The 17,376-nt window shown below is 36.8% G+C and overlaps 1 protein-coding gene and 1 long non-coding RNA gene across 2 annotated transcripts in view; one reads left to right on the forward strand and one right to left on the reverse strand.

Annotated features, from left to right (window-relative positions):
• Positions 1-17,376, reverse strand: part of LOC307169983 — a 553,579-nt gene that overhangs the window by 134,993 nt on the left and 401,210 nt on the right. The gene's annotated exons all lie outside the window — the stretch shown is intronic.
• The window catches only part of LOC307169921 (uncharacterized protein), a 181,525-nt gene continuing 171,444 nt past the window's right edge, over positions 7,296-17,376 (forward strand). The window contains exons 1-3 of the mRNA XM_079890791.1: positions 7,296-7,390; positions 11,919-12,242; positions 12,785-13,114. Coding sequence (XP_079746917.1) covers positions 7,339-7,390; positions 11,919-12,242; positions 12,785-13,114 — 706 coding nt within the window. The 5' untranslated portion in view covers positions 7,296-7,338. The remainder of the gene's footprint in view (positions 7,391-11,918; positions 12,243-12,784; positions 13,115-17,376) is intronic.

The following is a 17,376-nucleotide window of genomic DNA, read 5'->3' on the forward strand; positions in this document are numbered from 1 at the left end:
ATGACAGCCTGTGCTGAGAATGACTGTCTTTCACACTAAAGCACTGACACTTGTTGCATCACATCTACAAAGAAACCAATGGCTGCTAAAGCTGCATCTAACCTCAAAGACAATCTAAATGGTATAAAAGCTGATTTTTTTTATGGGTTATTTAAAAATAGCAAATCACATTACATATGATTTTAAACAAAAGATCATTTAGGCCACAGATCACATAATGAGCAAAAATAGAAATAGAAATTGTTTTCAAAAAATGTTTTGAAAAAACTAATGTTTTTTTTTTTTTTTTGTTTAAGGTAATGAGTTAAACCACAAACATAACCGTCTGATGCTGCAAACTTCAATCATCAAACTTCAATCACACTAAGACTGCAACTACTTCTTACCTTTTGTTGTGTTGTTGGTTTACTCAATGCTGAATCAGTTCTGTCTTCCTCCTGGGTCTCAACTGCAGTAAGAGTTATGAAATACATGTTAGGACAGTTGTTATAATTATATAGAAATGTCTGTCTTAAAAAGATAAAGATGTGCACAGATGAATTGCTTGCTCCTCTGACCTGTTTTTCTACATTTCTTGCAGATGCAGAAGATCACGACTATAACAATAATCATCAGAGATCCAGCAGCAGCAGAAGAGATCAACACTATGTACAATAAAGGTAGGCCTTGATCTGTAATGGACAAAATGAGCCATTAGTGTGAGTGAATCTGTCCGTCTGATCTACAGCGAACATTATGGAATATTAGTACTATATAACTGAGAGTAAATCAACATTAATATCATCATACCTGCACATGTGTGACAGAGTGTGTTGATGTCCAGATGTGTGGTCTGGTTGCTGATGGGATTGTTCAGCACACAGCTGTAGGTGTTTTTATCCTGATATTCCACCTCCAGAGGTAGAGAGAGACTGATGCTGAGATCACACACACTGATGCTGGACAATACACTGATTCCTGCGTACCAGGAGAGAGTCGCATCACACACATTCAACACTGATGAACACACCAATGAACAATTTGATGATGATGAAGAACAGTGTGAAGAGTTTCTGATGATGACAGGAACAGGCAGACGAGCTGAGAAAGATTAGAATAAATCAGAATAAATCATACTTTTTCACAGTGTTGTAATGTGCTGAGAGAGAGTCTGTGATCTCATTCATAAACAATAGACTGCTCAAAATGAAAGTATTCAATAGGCTTAAAAGGAAAGTAAAAAATAAGTGTAAAAATGATTTGGCTCACCATAGACTGAGAGACTGAAACTCTTGATCACACTGCTCATCTCTAGTGTATAAACTCCAGTATGTTCAGTTTTGATGTTTGTGATGGTCAGAGATCCAGTTTGATCGTCCAGCTTCAGTCTGTCTCTGAATCTCCCATCAAGAACATCATCATATACAGTCATGCTGTCGTCCAGTACATTGACTTCAGCTATTAAAGTGTTTTCATCTCCAAACCTCCACAGAATCAGATCTTCATCCATTATTTCAGTAAGATCAGAGTTTAGAGTGACAGAATCTCCTTCCATCACTGACACTGACTGTATTTCATTTGTTTCAGCAGCAAACACTCCTGGAGAACATGAACAGGATCAGATTAAGGTTTCTTCTGATGGTTTACAGACCAGAGGTCGGTTGCACCAGCTGGGCGTACACTGAGTTGTAAGACTACTGGATGTAAAATACACCTAAAGTCCTGTGTGGAATTAAAGCCTGTTGCACCATCTAGGAGTATCACACATCTGAGACTAAATCTTACAGTCAAAAGTGTAAAGTTAAAAGTCATGACTTGTTCAGACAAGATTACTTTCCTGTCAGTGAATTAATTGTTACTGCAGACGTCAACTGTAATGTTTACGGTTAATTTGCGCAGGATAATTGAGATGTGCATTAGCTCACACTGCCGACTGACATAACAACATTTATAACACAGAAACCATTATAATGTATAGTTTAATGTTTGTATGCAATGTAATGTAATGTTTAATAATGTAGGAAATATTAAATATTAATTTATCTGGGATTATTAGCAGAAACTGTATCATTGCTCGGATGGACAGTTTGATTGGAAATAATTTTTCACGTCTTTAAGTCCATTCACTGCAAACGATATTTAGCCTGTGAATAATTTAAAATAACTGTAAAAAAAAAGCAACATTATCAATAAAGCAACATTATCTGACACATAACATAATTACTAATTCCTTAGGCTTCAAAGTGAATTAAGCTGTATGTGCATATACCTTTGAGAAAGAGCACTTTGACATTTGCAGAAGGCTTATATGTAGCTCTTTTACTTTTAATAAACAGGGACAATTCCCAAATTTAAATAAATAACCATACATTCTTCGGACGTTTGCGTTGTAATGTACAAAGAGATCAGAAATAAAAACCTTGTTCTGTAACATTTATTGAAATCAGATGGTGCAGTGTCTTCACTTGTTATGATGACATGAACAATGAAGTTCTTTATTAATAGCAAAGTTTTTAACCATTGTGAATCATCTGTGCTGGCTGTAGTTGCACATGGTCATAGTTTTATTTGGTGCAACAGGGATCCATTTTTATTGAAAGGCTGGAAGAAGCTGAGCCGGCATAGATCTTACACACAGTCATTTTACTGTATGTCCAACTGGTGACACGGACTCAAGGATTCATTTAACTGCTTTTTCAAGTTCAAGTCAAGTTGAATCCCCAAACACAACACTAGACAATTATTTAAAAAAATTATATATAAAATCACAATACAAACATTCGGCACATGATCATTTCAATAAGTTATAAGTATAATAGCAGCAATTTTTAAAGTGTCTAGTGCATTGTGTTCGTATGTATGTATCTATGTGAGTGTGCATGTTTGTATGCGTATGTATATACATGTGTGCATATCCATTGCTATTATGACAAAGAGTCAAAGTTCAGTGCAGAGAGGGAAGTACTAAAAAAGGCAGGAGGAAGAGAGTTCAATTTCCTGACGGCCTGGTGGATAAAACTTTTTGTCAGTCTAGTGGTTCGGGCCTGCAGGCTCCGAAACCTCCTCCCAGATGGCAAAAGTCTAAAAAAGTCGTGTGAGGGGTGGGTGGGATCACCCACTATGCTGAGTGCTTTTTTGGTTAATTGGGAGTTATAAATATCATTGAGGGGAAGCAATGTAGCACCTACAATTTTTCCGGCTGCATTCACTATACGCTGCAGCATTTTCTGGTTGTGAGTGGTGGAATTACCAAACCACACAGTGATGCAGCATGTCAGGACGCTCTCAATGGTACCACGATAAAAAGAGCACATGATGGGTGCCGGGGCTCTAGCTTTCTTCAGTTTGCGCAGGAAATAAAGGCGCTGTTGGGCCTTCTTAGCCAGTGATGCGGTTTTAGTAGACCAGGAGAGGTCCTCTGTTATGTGCACACCCAGGAACTTGGTGCTGCTTACTCTCTCCACAGCAGCACCATTGATGGTCAAAGAAGGGTGCTGGGTATGAGCTCTCCGAAAGTCCACAACAATCTCCTTTGTTTTTTCTATGTTTAAACAGAGATTGTTTTCTCTGCACCACCTGGCCAATTGGCACACTTCATTTCTGTAGTTTGTCTCATCATTGTTGTTGATGAGACCCACCACAGTTGTATCATCCGTAAACTTAATAAAACGATTTGTGCTATACATTGGTGAACAGTCATGGGTTAGCAGAGTAAAAAGCAGGGGGCTAAGAACACATCCCTGGGGAGCCCCTGTGTTCAATATGATGGTGCTAGATGTGTTTTTACCAACCCGAACTGCCTGTGGTCTTCCAGTAAGAAAGTCAAACAACCAGTTGCACAGAGAGTTGTTTAGGCCAAGCTGGTCCAGTTTCTGTATTAACTGCTGTGGAAGGATGGTATCAAAAGCTGAGCTAAAATCTATAAAAAGCATTCTCACATAAGAGTTCTTTGTTTCCAAGTGAGAGAGGGCTGAATGAAGAGCAGTAGAAACTGCCTCATCGACGGATCGGTTGGCCCGATATGCGAACTGGAAAGGATCCAGGGAAGGGGGAATAATGTGTTTGATATGTTGCATGACTATCCGTTCAAAGCACTTCATGACAATACGAGTCAGTGCGACTGGGCGATAGTCGTTAAAAACAGATGGGGTTGATTTCTTTGGAATTGGTATTATTGTAGTAGCCTAGTTTTAAAGCATGTAGGTACAACAGCCTGGCTCAAAGAAATATTAAAGATGTCCGTAAAGACCAACAGGCCTAATATATTTTACTTCTGTTGTTGTTCATTATTACTATACTAAAGTTTTTTTATATATTTTATAGAGATGGCTATGTATGTTCAGGAACAATCTTTGAAAAACACAAAAAAGCCCTGAGTTTTGAAAAGTGCTTTCTGAGCCCCACTGAGTTTATTCAAATATCCATTATTTACCCTGACTTTTAAAAATTTTATAGATTTGTAAGGCCTGTAAATCACAATTTTAAAATTCTCTGACAAACAAAGACAACGGCGAATGTGCGGTATACACTGTTCTGAAATATTAAGTCTAAAAGCCTGAAATGCTTTTATAACTTACCAGTCAGACGGCACCAGCACAAAAAGTACAAAACAAACATGTGCAACATTTTCTTTCGTCTGATCTAATAAAACTTTCCGCTGAAAACACTCATCTGTGTGAATCCTCCCACAACGAGTCTGACCCTCCTTCATACAAAACCTGAACGCATGTTATACAGCCTCTAGTTACATAAAAAAAATGTCTAGCTCTAATTATGGTTTTAAAATCTGGTTTCACAGACAAGGCTTAAGTCTAGTCCCAGACTAAAATGCATGTTTGAGCCGTTTTAACTGAAAGCAACTTGCACTGGCATATCTTAAAATATTGTTTTGTCTCAAGACGCACACTCATGTTTTTTTATAAGCCACGTTTATAAAAGCTAAATGTCTTAATTGAACTAAGGGCTAATCGTGGCTCATCTAAACCCTGTCTGTGAAACCAGGCCTAACTGTTTTAACACTGGAAACATCTCTTTTTTTCTCATTTAACATTGATAATGTAGTTGAATATTTTAAATAGACTACATAAAAGGAGAACGTTGTGTGAATCTCCTTGGATTAAGAACTTCAAATGGTTTTATAGTTCAATTGAATAATCAATTATTGTGTATAATATGAAAGAAAAAAAAACAGTTATAACCATGTGACCATCTCTCATTGCCAGTCTCATTGAGGTGTGACTCTTGCAGCTCATCTGTTGAGTCAAACTGAAACCGCTGCGGTCGGTTTTCTTCAGAAACGTGGTTTGATCTGTTGGATGGACAAAAAGCTTTTGCACGACAGAGGCCATTTGTTTCATCTGTGTTCAGTTTGTAAGAGCTTGTTCCTGTCCTGCTGAACCTCACAGTCTGACTTCCTCCTGATAAACCTGCTTCACAGAGTAATAAAGTACTGAATCAATGCATCAAAACTAAAAGCAGGGAAAGAAGAGAAACAGTTCGGCATTCTTCATCCGGCCAATTTGAATTCTTACCCATCATGCATTTATAAAATAAAGATTAACAGCTAACTAAGGATTTTTGCTGCTTGATCAATTACACTACACTAAATGAGAACATTTTGTCACAGATTCATTTCATTATGTTCATCCTCTTAAATATGTAAGATGTGACTACAGGAATCATTTGCGTTGGCATAACAGGACAGTGCAGTATCAAGCAAAGCTTGCTGAACTAGATTCATTAGGAGAGTAAATGTTAAAAGCAGTTGTTATTTTACGCACTTTTCAGTAAAGTTAAAGACTTTTTAATGTTTAGTATTATGTTGGCAATTTCGAAGAGTTTCTGTGATGTTTTTGTGCTTGGGTTTAGCTGTCGATAACTAGTGTATACCAGACACTAAACCTTTTCCTGGCTTGTATATGACTGGGACTGGTATTGTATGTAAGTTTTGTTTTGAAATGTTTTTTTTTTTTTTTTTTTTTTTTTTTTTACACAAAAATGCAAGTATTTTCCCCCCAGAATAATATTTCTAAAGCTTGATTTCAATGATAGAAGATTGCTGAGAGCATGTAGTTACAACATCTACCAGCAGGTGCTAGCAGGATAAAGATTAAAGAGACTGTTGCACTTTGAGATGCTCCTCTTTCTCGCTTCTTCCTGGACTACATGGTTTAATGAACTACACATGTTATGGTGAATATCTAACTTTGACTGTCAACATTACTAACTAATGGAGTTATGCAGTGATCTTATACTCGTTTGTGTCTGTGACAGCTTGATGTTTAAATTCATCCAGATGTCCATAACCAAAATAATAAAATGCTAAGTTATACTATAGCTATTTAGATAGCCTTTAACTGTTTGAGGGTTTTCCTATATGGGCGCTCTATGGGTGAGAATTGGGGAAGAAATATCCGGTAGCTATATTTTGTAGAAAGACCACCACACCAGTCAGACCACCTTGGATTCTTGTGCAGCCAAATGTGGACCTGCAGATATTAAATAGGCACTTAAAGAGTTGAAAGGAGGTGGATTTATGTGAAGTATTTTTTAATGCATGAGGAGTAAAGTACTGGATATTTATACAGATGGGGCTAAGGATAATCAATCTGGACAAACTGGGGCTGCATTCGGAGTACCAAAGATGGGGATCTAGGTACAGAAGAGACTGTCTTATCATTTATCCATATTTACAGTGGAGCTGGTGTGATGTTAGACCAGATTAAGTTGTAATTTGACTCTAGTGCAGTTCTAAAGAGTTTGCAATCATTCAAAACACAATCAAGGCACGACATAATATATGGGGTACTAGAATGTCACACACGGATTTGTCAGATGGAGATGAGGGTAAAGTTCACATGTTCTGGTACATGCAGGGAAGGTGTGGATTTTGCACTGGTATTGAGTCTGTTGAACTTGGTATTTGAATGTCAGAAATATGAGAGGGAACGGATTAAGATGAAAGAAGACATAAGAAGATTAGGGGTTCAAAGGAATTCACTTAAGGAACTACTGGGAAAAACATCAATGACATTAGAACACATTTATTTAGCTTCCTAAAGGACACAGGTCTGACAGATAGGATATAATTATAGATCTGGGAATAAAAAAAATAAATAAAAAAAGATGCATCATTGAAGGATGCCAACCGCCGTTAAACATTAAAAACGTTGTCGTCAAACAGCCCATTACTCTTTTTTTTTTTCTTTCTCTCTCCTGCAATTCAGATCCATTACATGTGCTCAAGGTAGCCTATGCCGATACAGTAGGTGGCGGTAATCCTAATGAGTGAACGGCCATGAAACGGAAAGAAGAAGAAGAAGCCCATTTGTTTTGTTTTAAGGAAACGCGGCGGCGAAGATGAAGCTTCTCTTTAGATGGCTCTTATTGCTCTGGTGTTTACTCGACCATGGTAAGATATTTAGGCTTATTATCTACCGGCCAACGAAGAAACCGAAAGTGATTTTTATATGAACTCTAATCACTTTATATTATACAGAAAAGCCTGTATTGTTTGTATTTCGCTGTCCGTCTTTTTGCTCGACCTCGGCAAGACATGTTTTTGTTAAAATCTCACTTTACTTAATGTCAGCGATAAAAAAACAAATAATAAAAAAAAAAACCCCAACGGAGTACGAATATGTGAGGTTTGCTGTTTGAAATAAAGGCCCAGATAGTTTGGTAAAGCGTGACTGAACAAAAGACAAAAAGAAAGAGAAACAAAAAAAAGAGTAAGAAAGAAAGAGAAAGAAAGAAAAACTCGTGTCGAAAAATATTAAATATTAACCCCTTTTATCTCAATGTAGTGGGCAGTATGATTTCCGTGATGCGGAAAACGCGGACGGAATCACGGAATTTATACATGAAAACGGAATTCTCTTATACGCACGGAATTTGTATATGTTTTGTTGACATATTAAATAAACAATTTTTTTTACTTCCTTCTAATTTTTTTCAGTTTAAAACAACAAACGTAGAAAGGTCTCTACCTAAACCCAGAGCCATATAGCGAGACATCTGTCAATACAGTTAGGGATGCAAACAGCGCGCTTTTCATTATGAGTGCAAGCATGAACCTTTTGCGCGCTCAAGTTCGTTATTTCAAATGTAGGCGCGCGCGCGGTAAGCGCGCATTTTTTCCAGGCGCAGCGAGATGAAAACACCTCTTGCCGCAAGCGCACCGCAGTTCATGAGACAAGGACCAACATATCAACTTAACCCTTTCCGTAACAACATTGAAAGCTCAGTCAACATAAAGGATGGGGGTACACCACAAACACTACGGGTGTTTTTCTCTTCTCCGTAAATAAATCTTGTGGCAGAGCTACAGCAAGCGTTTTTCGGCGGTGGAAATCTATTAGCTTCTAAAACTTCTTTGTCGTTGTGGAGACTGAGAGCGCAGTGCATGGTTGCATGGCAACGTAAAATCGGACCGAATTTTACTATTAATAACAAAAAATAAGCTAATATGCATTTGTAAATGTCAGTATCATTGTAATGTTTATCTTTTTTGACACATTCTTTTTGTAAAAGTGATTTAAAGGCTTAAATATGCAAGGTTTATCTTTTTATAAAACATTCTTTGTGAAAAAATATTTAAAGGCTAATTTAATCTTTAATTTGAAGGTGCATTGTGCAAATCTCTGAGTTTTTGCAGAACTATGCCCCCTCTGGCGACAAGCGAAACTGCAACCAGAGGTGTGCACGCTCATGGACCACACGCACACTTGCACGAGCACGAGCTGTTCATAACCAAAGGAGCATCAGCCGCACAAATCTTTTGTTTACAGTCATAATGTCTTCAGAGGTAATAAAGTTATAAATCTGCAAGTCATTTTAAATATGTGAAAGGAAAGGTATTTGAGTAAATTACACACTTATGTGTGAGGGGAAAACGGGGGTAGTAGAAAACTTCGTTTTTTGTTTCCATCTATCTCCAAGTTGAACTGTTTTATGTGTTTATTGTATCCACTTATGTTTGTATTATTATGGAAACACGTTCATGAACAATGTAAGTTATTACTTTATTACTTTGTAAAAGCTCAAAATAATAATCATACCATACACAGTTGGTCAACAAAGTACACTCAAATGTCTCAAGGTAATATTCATAGATTATTACATCATTGTTGTCATAGATTTGCTGTATCAGACATTAGAGACTGGGCTATCCACGACTTTCCCGAACTCTGACCTTTCCCGTGATCGCTATGGCAACGTAGAACAAGCCGGTAACGAACTTCCGGTTTACGTTAGCCTGAAGATACCGCTAACAGAGAGCCTCAACAAGCCCAAACAATTTGCTTGGATAATAAGGAGTAGAGCTTAGATCGGGCCCAAAAAATCAAGCCCGACCCTACCTGAGCCCGTTGTGTCCGAGCCCGGCCCAACACATTAACTGTAATTATGAGCCCGAGCCCAATTTAGACCCAATCATTTTTAATACGTGGGCCATTATAACCAGGGGCGGCGCCAGATAATTTTTTAACGTGTGCTGAGGGGGTGCTATATATATTATATATATAAATACTTTTAATAAATGAGCAAAAATTGGCCACTTAATATTTAATATTAAATTATTTTAATGATCACAATTAAAGTATTAATTTTATTAAATTGGACAAGCACAACATTCGGCATTCAATCAAATATTATTAAAGATTTATTATTAATAATGTTATTTCAACACAATATCTCGTTATTTCGACATCATATGTGTGCCGAGTGTGCGTGAAATAGGCAAGATGTGCATTTGTAAATCCAGTGACACGCGTGCATTGATTTTTATTAATAAACTAGTGTTTTCTGTCAGTGTCTGCTGCAAAGATGAAGATGATCATGGTGTTCACTTTTCATAATCAACATAGATGGAAAAAATTACATTATAATATTTGAACAAATATTAAACTAAATGCTCTTATTTAATGGCAACAACAAATATAGTAGGCCTACATACTCTCTATTTGTACAAATTGCTGCACATTCAAGTTAATTCTCGAATTAATTTTCACATTATTGAAAACAATAAACATACCACTTAAAAAAATATATACAGTTGTACTGCAGTTTTTTCTATGTAGCGTTACAAGAAACACTCTTTCTGCGTAGATCTAGGTCCGTTTATGTTGGAAACTTCCCATTCATAAAATCCTTCGGTTTTCGCGTGTTGTTTGTGCACCTGACAACGGTACACGTTGAGCCACAAGGAGCCATTGCTTATCTGTCAGCATTACTACTTGTCAGTAATCAGTTTCACCCGTTTGTACCGCGACGCGAGTATCCCTTGTGTGCAAGCTTCATTGAGCGTTACGCTAAACCGGAACTGAGATACCGGCAACAGGAAGTATCGAGTGTCATGGCGACACCCATTAAGACTCGCAGGAAAGTTGTGGATATCTTACCATTTTAACAAGAAAAAAGCCAACTGAGGATCCCGTTTGAGCCCTAGAGCAGACCGGAGATTCAAACGAACAGTATTTATATCGTTTTTACCTTTTGTACACAGCCACGTTCAAGTGATCTGATGGCGCGGGCCCTTCCTAGTGTGTGCAGACCGGAGATCTCTCCATTTGTTGAAATTCCCGATGTTGACTCTCGTCTTATTCCGACGCCTGTGGCACTAGACAAAAGTTTTCTTTTCTTTGTCTTACGTGGAGTTTGCGTTGGGGTTTGGAATGAACTACAAGCCGGTCTCTTTGAATCCATCTTCTATTTTTGTCGAAAGTTGACTAAAGTTTTGTTGCTCGAGTTGTCTTCGCTGATACTGAGAATGGCAGCGAATACACAAACCTGCCAGACATAGCCAGGTGAGCGTGAACGCGCATGACGTCACGCCCAGTCAAAAATTCCATCCCGAATCCCTCTTATTTATTTTACTGTACAGGATTATAGAGGCAATCGCAGTGATCAGAGAAGGGCTCATTCAGCCCATCAGGCAATTGTTTAAGCATGTATGGGTTAGAAAAACGGGTATTTTTAACATGAAATGTTGCGCAATGCACCTTTAATACTCATCAATCCTACCTTGTAACTGATTTGTTGAAGGTTTGGCTGAATTTTGAAGAATTTTGAATGTGCTTTGCTGAATATAACAAAACCGTTTTCTCACGACGTAACCTATCGGGAGAAAACGGTTTTGTTATTTTGAGATCACGAGAAAAATTAGTCATCATCACGAGAAAACAACATGAAAAATCATAGGCCTAATAATACATGGCCTCTTAGGGCTTCCGTAAAGAACAGAAGCTTATTCATAACCTGGAGAAAAATAGAAGCAGTTAAACCAACACTATGTAAGTGCAGTGACCAGTAAAGTCCCTGTTGGTCCAGCAGGAAACCCCCTTAAATATCTTTAGATTATGCTTTTGTTTATTATAACTTACTGAATATACCTTTGTTTCTACATGAACCGGCATGGTACACACACTGAGGACAACTGAGGGTCTCAAACTATTAAAAAAGGTGAACAAATTCAGTGTTGCTCAAGAAGGAAACACAATGCATTAAGAGCAGGGGGTGTGAACATTTTATTATGTGTAAAGATCTTTTTTATTCGGTACTGCCCTTCATAAGCTATGTGTATTTGCATGTTTCTCAGAAGATGAAACAAGTACAATTTTCCCCAATCACACATTTCAAAAGGGCTCTTTATGCATTGTTTCTTTCTTTAGTGTCAATGAATGGTTCCAGTTTTTGTAATAGTTGTGCATTATTCCTACAATCGTCCTCAGTGTGAAAATCTGGACCTCAAAATTATACAGTCACTGCTGGAAAGGTTTTAAATATGCAAGAAAATTAGTTTATCATTGATCATCCAGGTAACGACACGTTGGGTATTCAAACCTTTGAACTGGTTCTGTTATTCAAGTTATTTCTACTTGTTGTGGACTATATGTAAAAGTTTTTGTTTTGTGTATAATGAACTGTTAATTTTTTTTCAGATTTTCTCTGTGTTGTTTCAAATGGAGTGTCGGTGTCTGTGATGGAGGGAGATTCAGTCACTCTAAACACTGGGGTTGAAATAAAACAAGAAGAAGATATACAATGGTATTTTAATGACATTTGCATTGCTCAAATCAATAGAGATCACAGTACAGATGATCATTATGAAGATGCTGATGGGAGATTCAGAGACAGACTGAAGCTGGATCATCAGACTGGATCTCTGACCATCACAAACACCACAAACACAGACTCTGGAGTTTATCTACTTGAGATCATCAGCAGCAGCATCATTAAAAAGACCTTCATTGTTACGGTTCATGGTGAGTCATTCGGTTTAAAAGGAAGTTTTGTACATTTAAAAAAATAGGGTAGGCAATTTTTTTCATCAACATTTTTTGTTATACTGGTTGAAACTCTTCACATCCTGATACCAGTCAATAATAGAAGTGGTCTAGATTTTAAAACATTTACATATGTGGAAGTCTCAGGACCAAAAAATTTTCTTCCAGTCATTGGATTTGGTCCGACCTTTCTGTCAACATATGTATACCTCCGCGCACCTGCTCGCACAGACGTCATGTACATGTGATTTCTTTTGTATTTTATGTCTACTAAATTTGCAATGATTTCAAACAAACGTCTTTCACGTTGTCATTACGGGGTATTGTTTGTAGAATTTTGAGGAAAATAATGAATTTAATACAGTTTGGAATAAGACTGTAACATAACAAAATGTGGAAGAAGTGAAGCGCTGTGAATACTTCCCGGATGCACTGTATTTATGTACCCATAAACATAAAAAATACAACAGGAAAGTGCTGTGTTTTGGCTTATTATAAAGTATTGTTAATTTCTTCTTCAGGTTTGTCAGGTGTTGATGAAGACAGAGTGTCAGTGATGGAGGAAGATTCAGTAACTCTACACACTGATGTTTTAACAAACCAACAAGACAGAATTAGATGGTATTATAATGACATTCGCATCGCTCAAATTAATAGAGATCAGAGTAAGATCTGTACAGATGTTCAGTGTAATGAAGATACTGAGAGATTCAGAGACAGACTGAAGCTGGATCATCAGACTGGATCTCTGACCATCATGAACATCACAGACACAGACTCTGGAGTTTATACACTACAGATCAGCTGTGGCAGCAGCGACAGTGAAAAAACCTTCAGCGTTGCTTTATATGGTGAGTCATTATGCTTAAAAGCAAATCTTATACATTTAAATTACATCATCAACGTGTTTGGGGATATTTTTGCTGACATCCAGAGGTGTTGTCCTCTTTACCTTTATATTAATTCATATGCAGTACTGAAAATATAGATTTCTTCAAAAACATTTAATGTTAAAGTGGAGTTTTAAGATTTAAATATAAATTACTATTTGCAGGTTGCAAAGATATCCCATGTATTACAATAATTTAATTAAAATTGTACTACACCAGTTAAATAGTTTTATTATTTCTATCTAAATAATAATGTCATGATGGCATTTTAATTTGTTATTTTACAAAGGTACTGCAAGATGATAATGGCAATATGCCATCTGTCATGTGTGGACGTAATCGTAAGAAATCCCTATTGTAATACAAGCTTCACTGACTTCATCATCATCATCTTGCTTGTTCTGAATCAGATCTGAAGTAATTTGTATCTCGCTACATGTAGTCTTTTCATTGGATACTTTTTTTACTTTTAATTTAGTAATTAATTATAAAGTAATAGTAATTGTAAATGAGTATAAACTTTGCTTTTCAGACTGATATGTTTCATATCCACAGTTCTCTAATGTTGTGTGTCTTTCCACTAAAAAAAGATTCTCAGCATCTGATGGTTTGTGTTTCAGCTGTTTCTGCTGCAGAACGAGATAAAATGAAGAGAAAGACAGTGAAGGAGGGAGAATCTGTTACTTTATACACTGGTGTAATAAAAAACACAAATTATTTTATTAGATGGTATTTTAAGGACACTCTTATCGCTGAAATCACTGGAGATCAGAGTAAGATCTGTACAGATGTTCAGTGTAAAGAGAGATTCAGAGACAGACTGAAGCTGGATCATCAGACTGGATCTCTGATCATCACAAACACCAGAAACACAGACTCTGGAGAATATAAACTACAGATCAACAACAGCAGATTCAGCATCATTAGGAGCTTCAGTGTTTCTGTCACTGGTGAGTGTAATTTATCTCTACTAATGCAGCATTACTTTATAATTATATGAAAATATGCACTGTAGTGTACTGTTTACATACCGTTTGGTTGTATTTTTTTGCCTCTAGTAGTGGTCTAGTAGTGTATAATGACAGCGTGTCCTTCTCAGCCGCTCCATCAATGGATGCAACCCGGAAACATTATCAATATAGAGTTTAGTCAATAACCAAATTTTTCACCAATCGATTATCAGTGCCGATTATTCGGCAAAACTTGTCAATCCTTAGACCTCTAAAAGAAACTGACAATTGCCACATTGAGTTTAATGTTGCATTATGAATTTTACATTTCTGAAGTCTATTATATAAGAAAAAGAACAATGCATAATATCAGTCAGTTTTCCTGTGAACATCCCGTTGAGAGCTGATGCTGTTTTAACTGATGTTGTTATAAAACACCATTAGATTTATCAGATCAGCCAGCTATTGATCAAATAAGTCAATATCGTACGTCTCTCCACTGAAATTATCAGGTGATCTCTAGTAATAATGTCTGTGTGTCTTTAGCTGTTCCAGATTCAGGTTTATCTTCAGCTGCTATTGGAGGTATATGTGCTGCTGTTCTTCTGCTGGTTTCTGCAGCTGCTGCTGGGATTTACTATCTCCACTGGAAATCTAGGAAAAGGAAAGCAGGACAAAAAGGCAAGTATTACATACAGCTGATTGTACAAAATGCAATTTAAAAGTTTTATTGTACAAAAGCAATCTTTAAAAAAATTTTAAAGTAGGCTATGTATTTTTATTCTAATTGACCAAAGTAAGAGTTTGTTGTTGTTCAAACAGGAAACAGGACACAGCGAGATGATCATGATCAGGTGAGATAATATGAGCACTGAATCTTTCTGTCTCCAAAAAACTGTGAATTTACTTCAGATTCAGTTCTGTGAGAACTGTCAAGGCCTTAATGACATGATTTTGAATAAAATCAGGCCAAACGAAGTTCGAAAACTTTCCAGCTTCTCCGTGTCGATTACATTATATGTAGGTGTGGCTCTGCCGCCTTTAAAGTGGAAAATACAACATACAAATACAACATGAACAGCTTTAAAATATAACTCTAATTGGAAGACACACTGACTCTGTTTTTCATGTTTAAAAACTTAAAGTTCTTGCTTTAAACCAATACATTTGTATAAAGTGCGATATAATAAACATGACATGACGAGTGCAGAGCTGGTGCAAACATTTCCACTTCACTATGATCAGATCATTCGTAACTGCCGTTTTCTCACCGCTGTCGACAGGAACATCTTAAAGTGTAACTGTTGTCATTTTTGTTTTATTTATTATGTTATTGTGAGGAACGTATTTTCATATTCTGCATGTATTTTCATAGTCATCTCAACATCACTCTAAGCAGTGTGTAAGGCTTCAGGATGTTCACTAACAGTATATCTTTTATTTAAAAGTTGTTTTGCCCCTCTGTGAGTATATCAGGGCCTTAGGTGGTGTATGTCTGTGTGTGTGGTTTTATTCAGAATTCATCACATACAAACACTAATAATAACTGAGAGGGCGCTGCTCTTGAGCGGTTTTACTTCAGAATGAAGAACAGGGGTCTTTACATTCAGCAAACATCAGAGAGAAAACTTTTCTGTGTTTGTGTGACTGAATCATCAATCCTGATCATTTGCTTTACCTTCTGTGAATCTGCTTCTGTCTTTCAGGAGGATGATGTCATAGAAGCAGTGCCCCTTAATCAGAGGACTGAGACTCCACAGATGGATGATGATAATGGGACGTCCCATAATGAGACTGCACTGATGGATGTTGATAATGAGACTTAGACTCCACAGAAGAGTTGATGAGTTGTCTTCCAGTGAGACTTGAGACTAATGGGATTTCACAGTAGCACTATTTATTATTTTACGCTCATGGAGAAATAGTGTTGTGATACTATACTAAAATATCAGTAGTCGGTACCAATAATGTGCTCTATGAATAAAACTGCCTTGCCTTGCATTTGCATCTTGACAACACCAATCACACAGTGATTGGTAACCTCTAAAATGATGTTTTAGAAATGTTCACTGTCAAAACTAATGCTTTAAGTTTTGGTTTATTTGTTTGTGTCGTTGTATGTTTGTGGTTAAAGAAAGGTCAAGGTTCAAATCCTGCAAGGGTTGATCCATGAAATATAAGCATTGTGTCCTTGATCAATCTCTGAATCTTAGGAACTGAACCTGTAAAAACTGCACTGAAAGACACTGTAGATTGAAGCTGCTACAAAAGGACAAATATGTTTATGAAACTAAATTTGTATATATTTCATAACGGATACTGGCTGCTGTGCAGCCTTTTAATGGAATTAATCATCTTAATGGTGTTTTAAGCTCATTTCATAAATTTGTGTTTATTGATCAAATGATATTCGTTTTTTTTTGTTCTAGATTTGTTTAAAGAGCACATTGTACATGTTTTTTTCTCGTCTTTTATAGCTGATATAACCTAAATACACCCTAATTTCTTACAATCTAAATACATGCAAGGTATTGTTCATGTGATGAATGCTATTAAAAAGTGTTGTGAAATGATTTGAGATGATCAGAAGTAACTGAGCTAACGGAATCATTTGTAGATTGTGAAATTGTTTGTTTTAAAAGCAATAACTTTCACCTTTAACATTTTAGCAGTGTAACTCAGTCATTAGCAATATGAACACACTAATCTACTAATTGTTAAATGGACTAGATGGCGCTCTTGTAAAGTATACTGTCTACTCATATTGGAAAGTATACTGTCTACTCTTTTTAAGAAGATCCAGATGTCAACTCTCATTAGGGTATTAGTAGAATAAGTTGACATACTTGCAAAGCTGGGCGGCGCTAGGGAGGGTTAGCAGGTGCTTCAGCACCCCCAAGAAATACTAAAGCACCCTGATAGCACCCCCAAAAATAATTTCTGGAAGCAATTATATTCAGGCTGTGTATTAAGCCCTGAACCGCATTTTGAAAAAAAAAAGATAAGAAAGTGAAACCTTGTCTTGTTATTTTGAGATATTAAGTCGTTATTTCGACATAATATCTCGTTATTTCGACATAATAAGGAGACATTCTAATCTGCATTAAGCCACATTAGGCATTCTTATAATGGTTTTCTATGGGAGGAAAAAGCTTGTGGAAAATTTGTGCCAAGATCAATAACGCCGACCCTGAATTCTTCCTTCCTTCATACAAACGAACTTCTTCACAAATGCCTTTACCATGTCTAAACACCAAGCGTGTGTTTTGGCCA

Source organism: Squalius cephalus (assembly GCF_949319135.1).
Source record: "Squalius cephalus genome assembly, chromosome: 13".
Lineage (NCBI taxonomy): Eukaryota > Metazoa > Chordata > Actinopteri > Cypriniformes > Leuciscidae > Squalius > Squalius cephalus.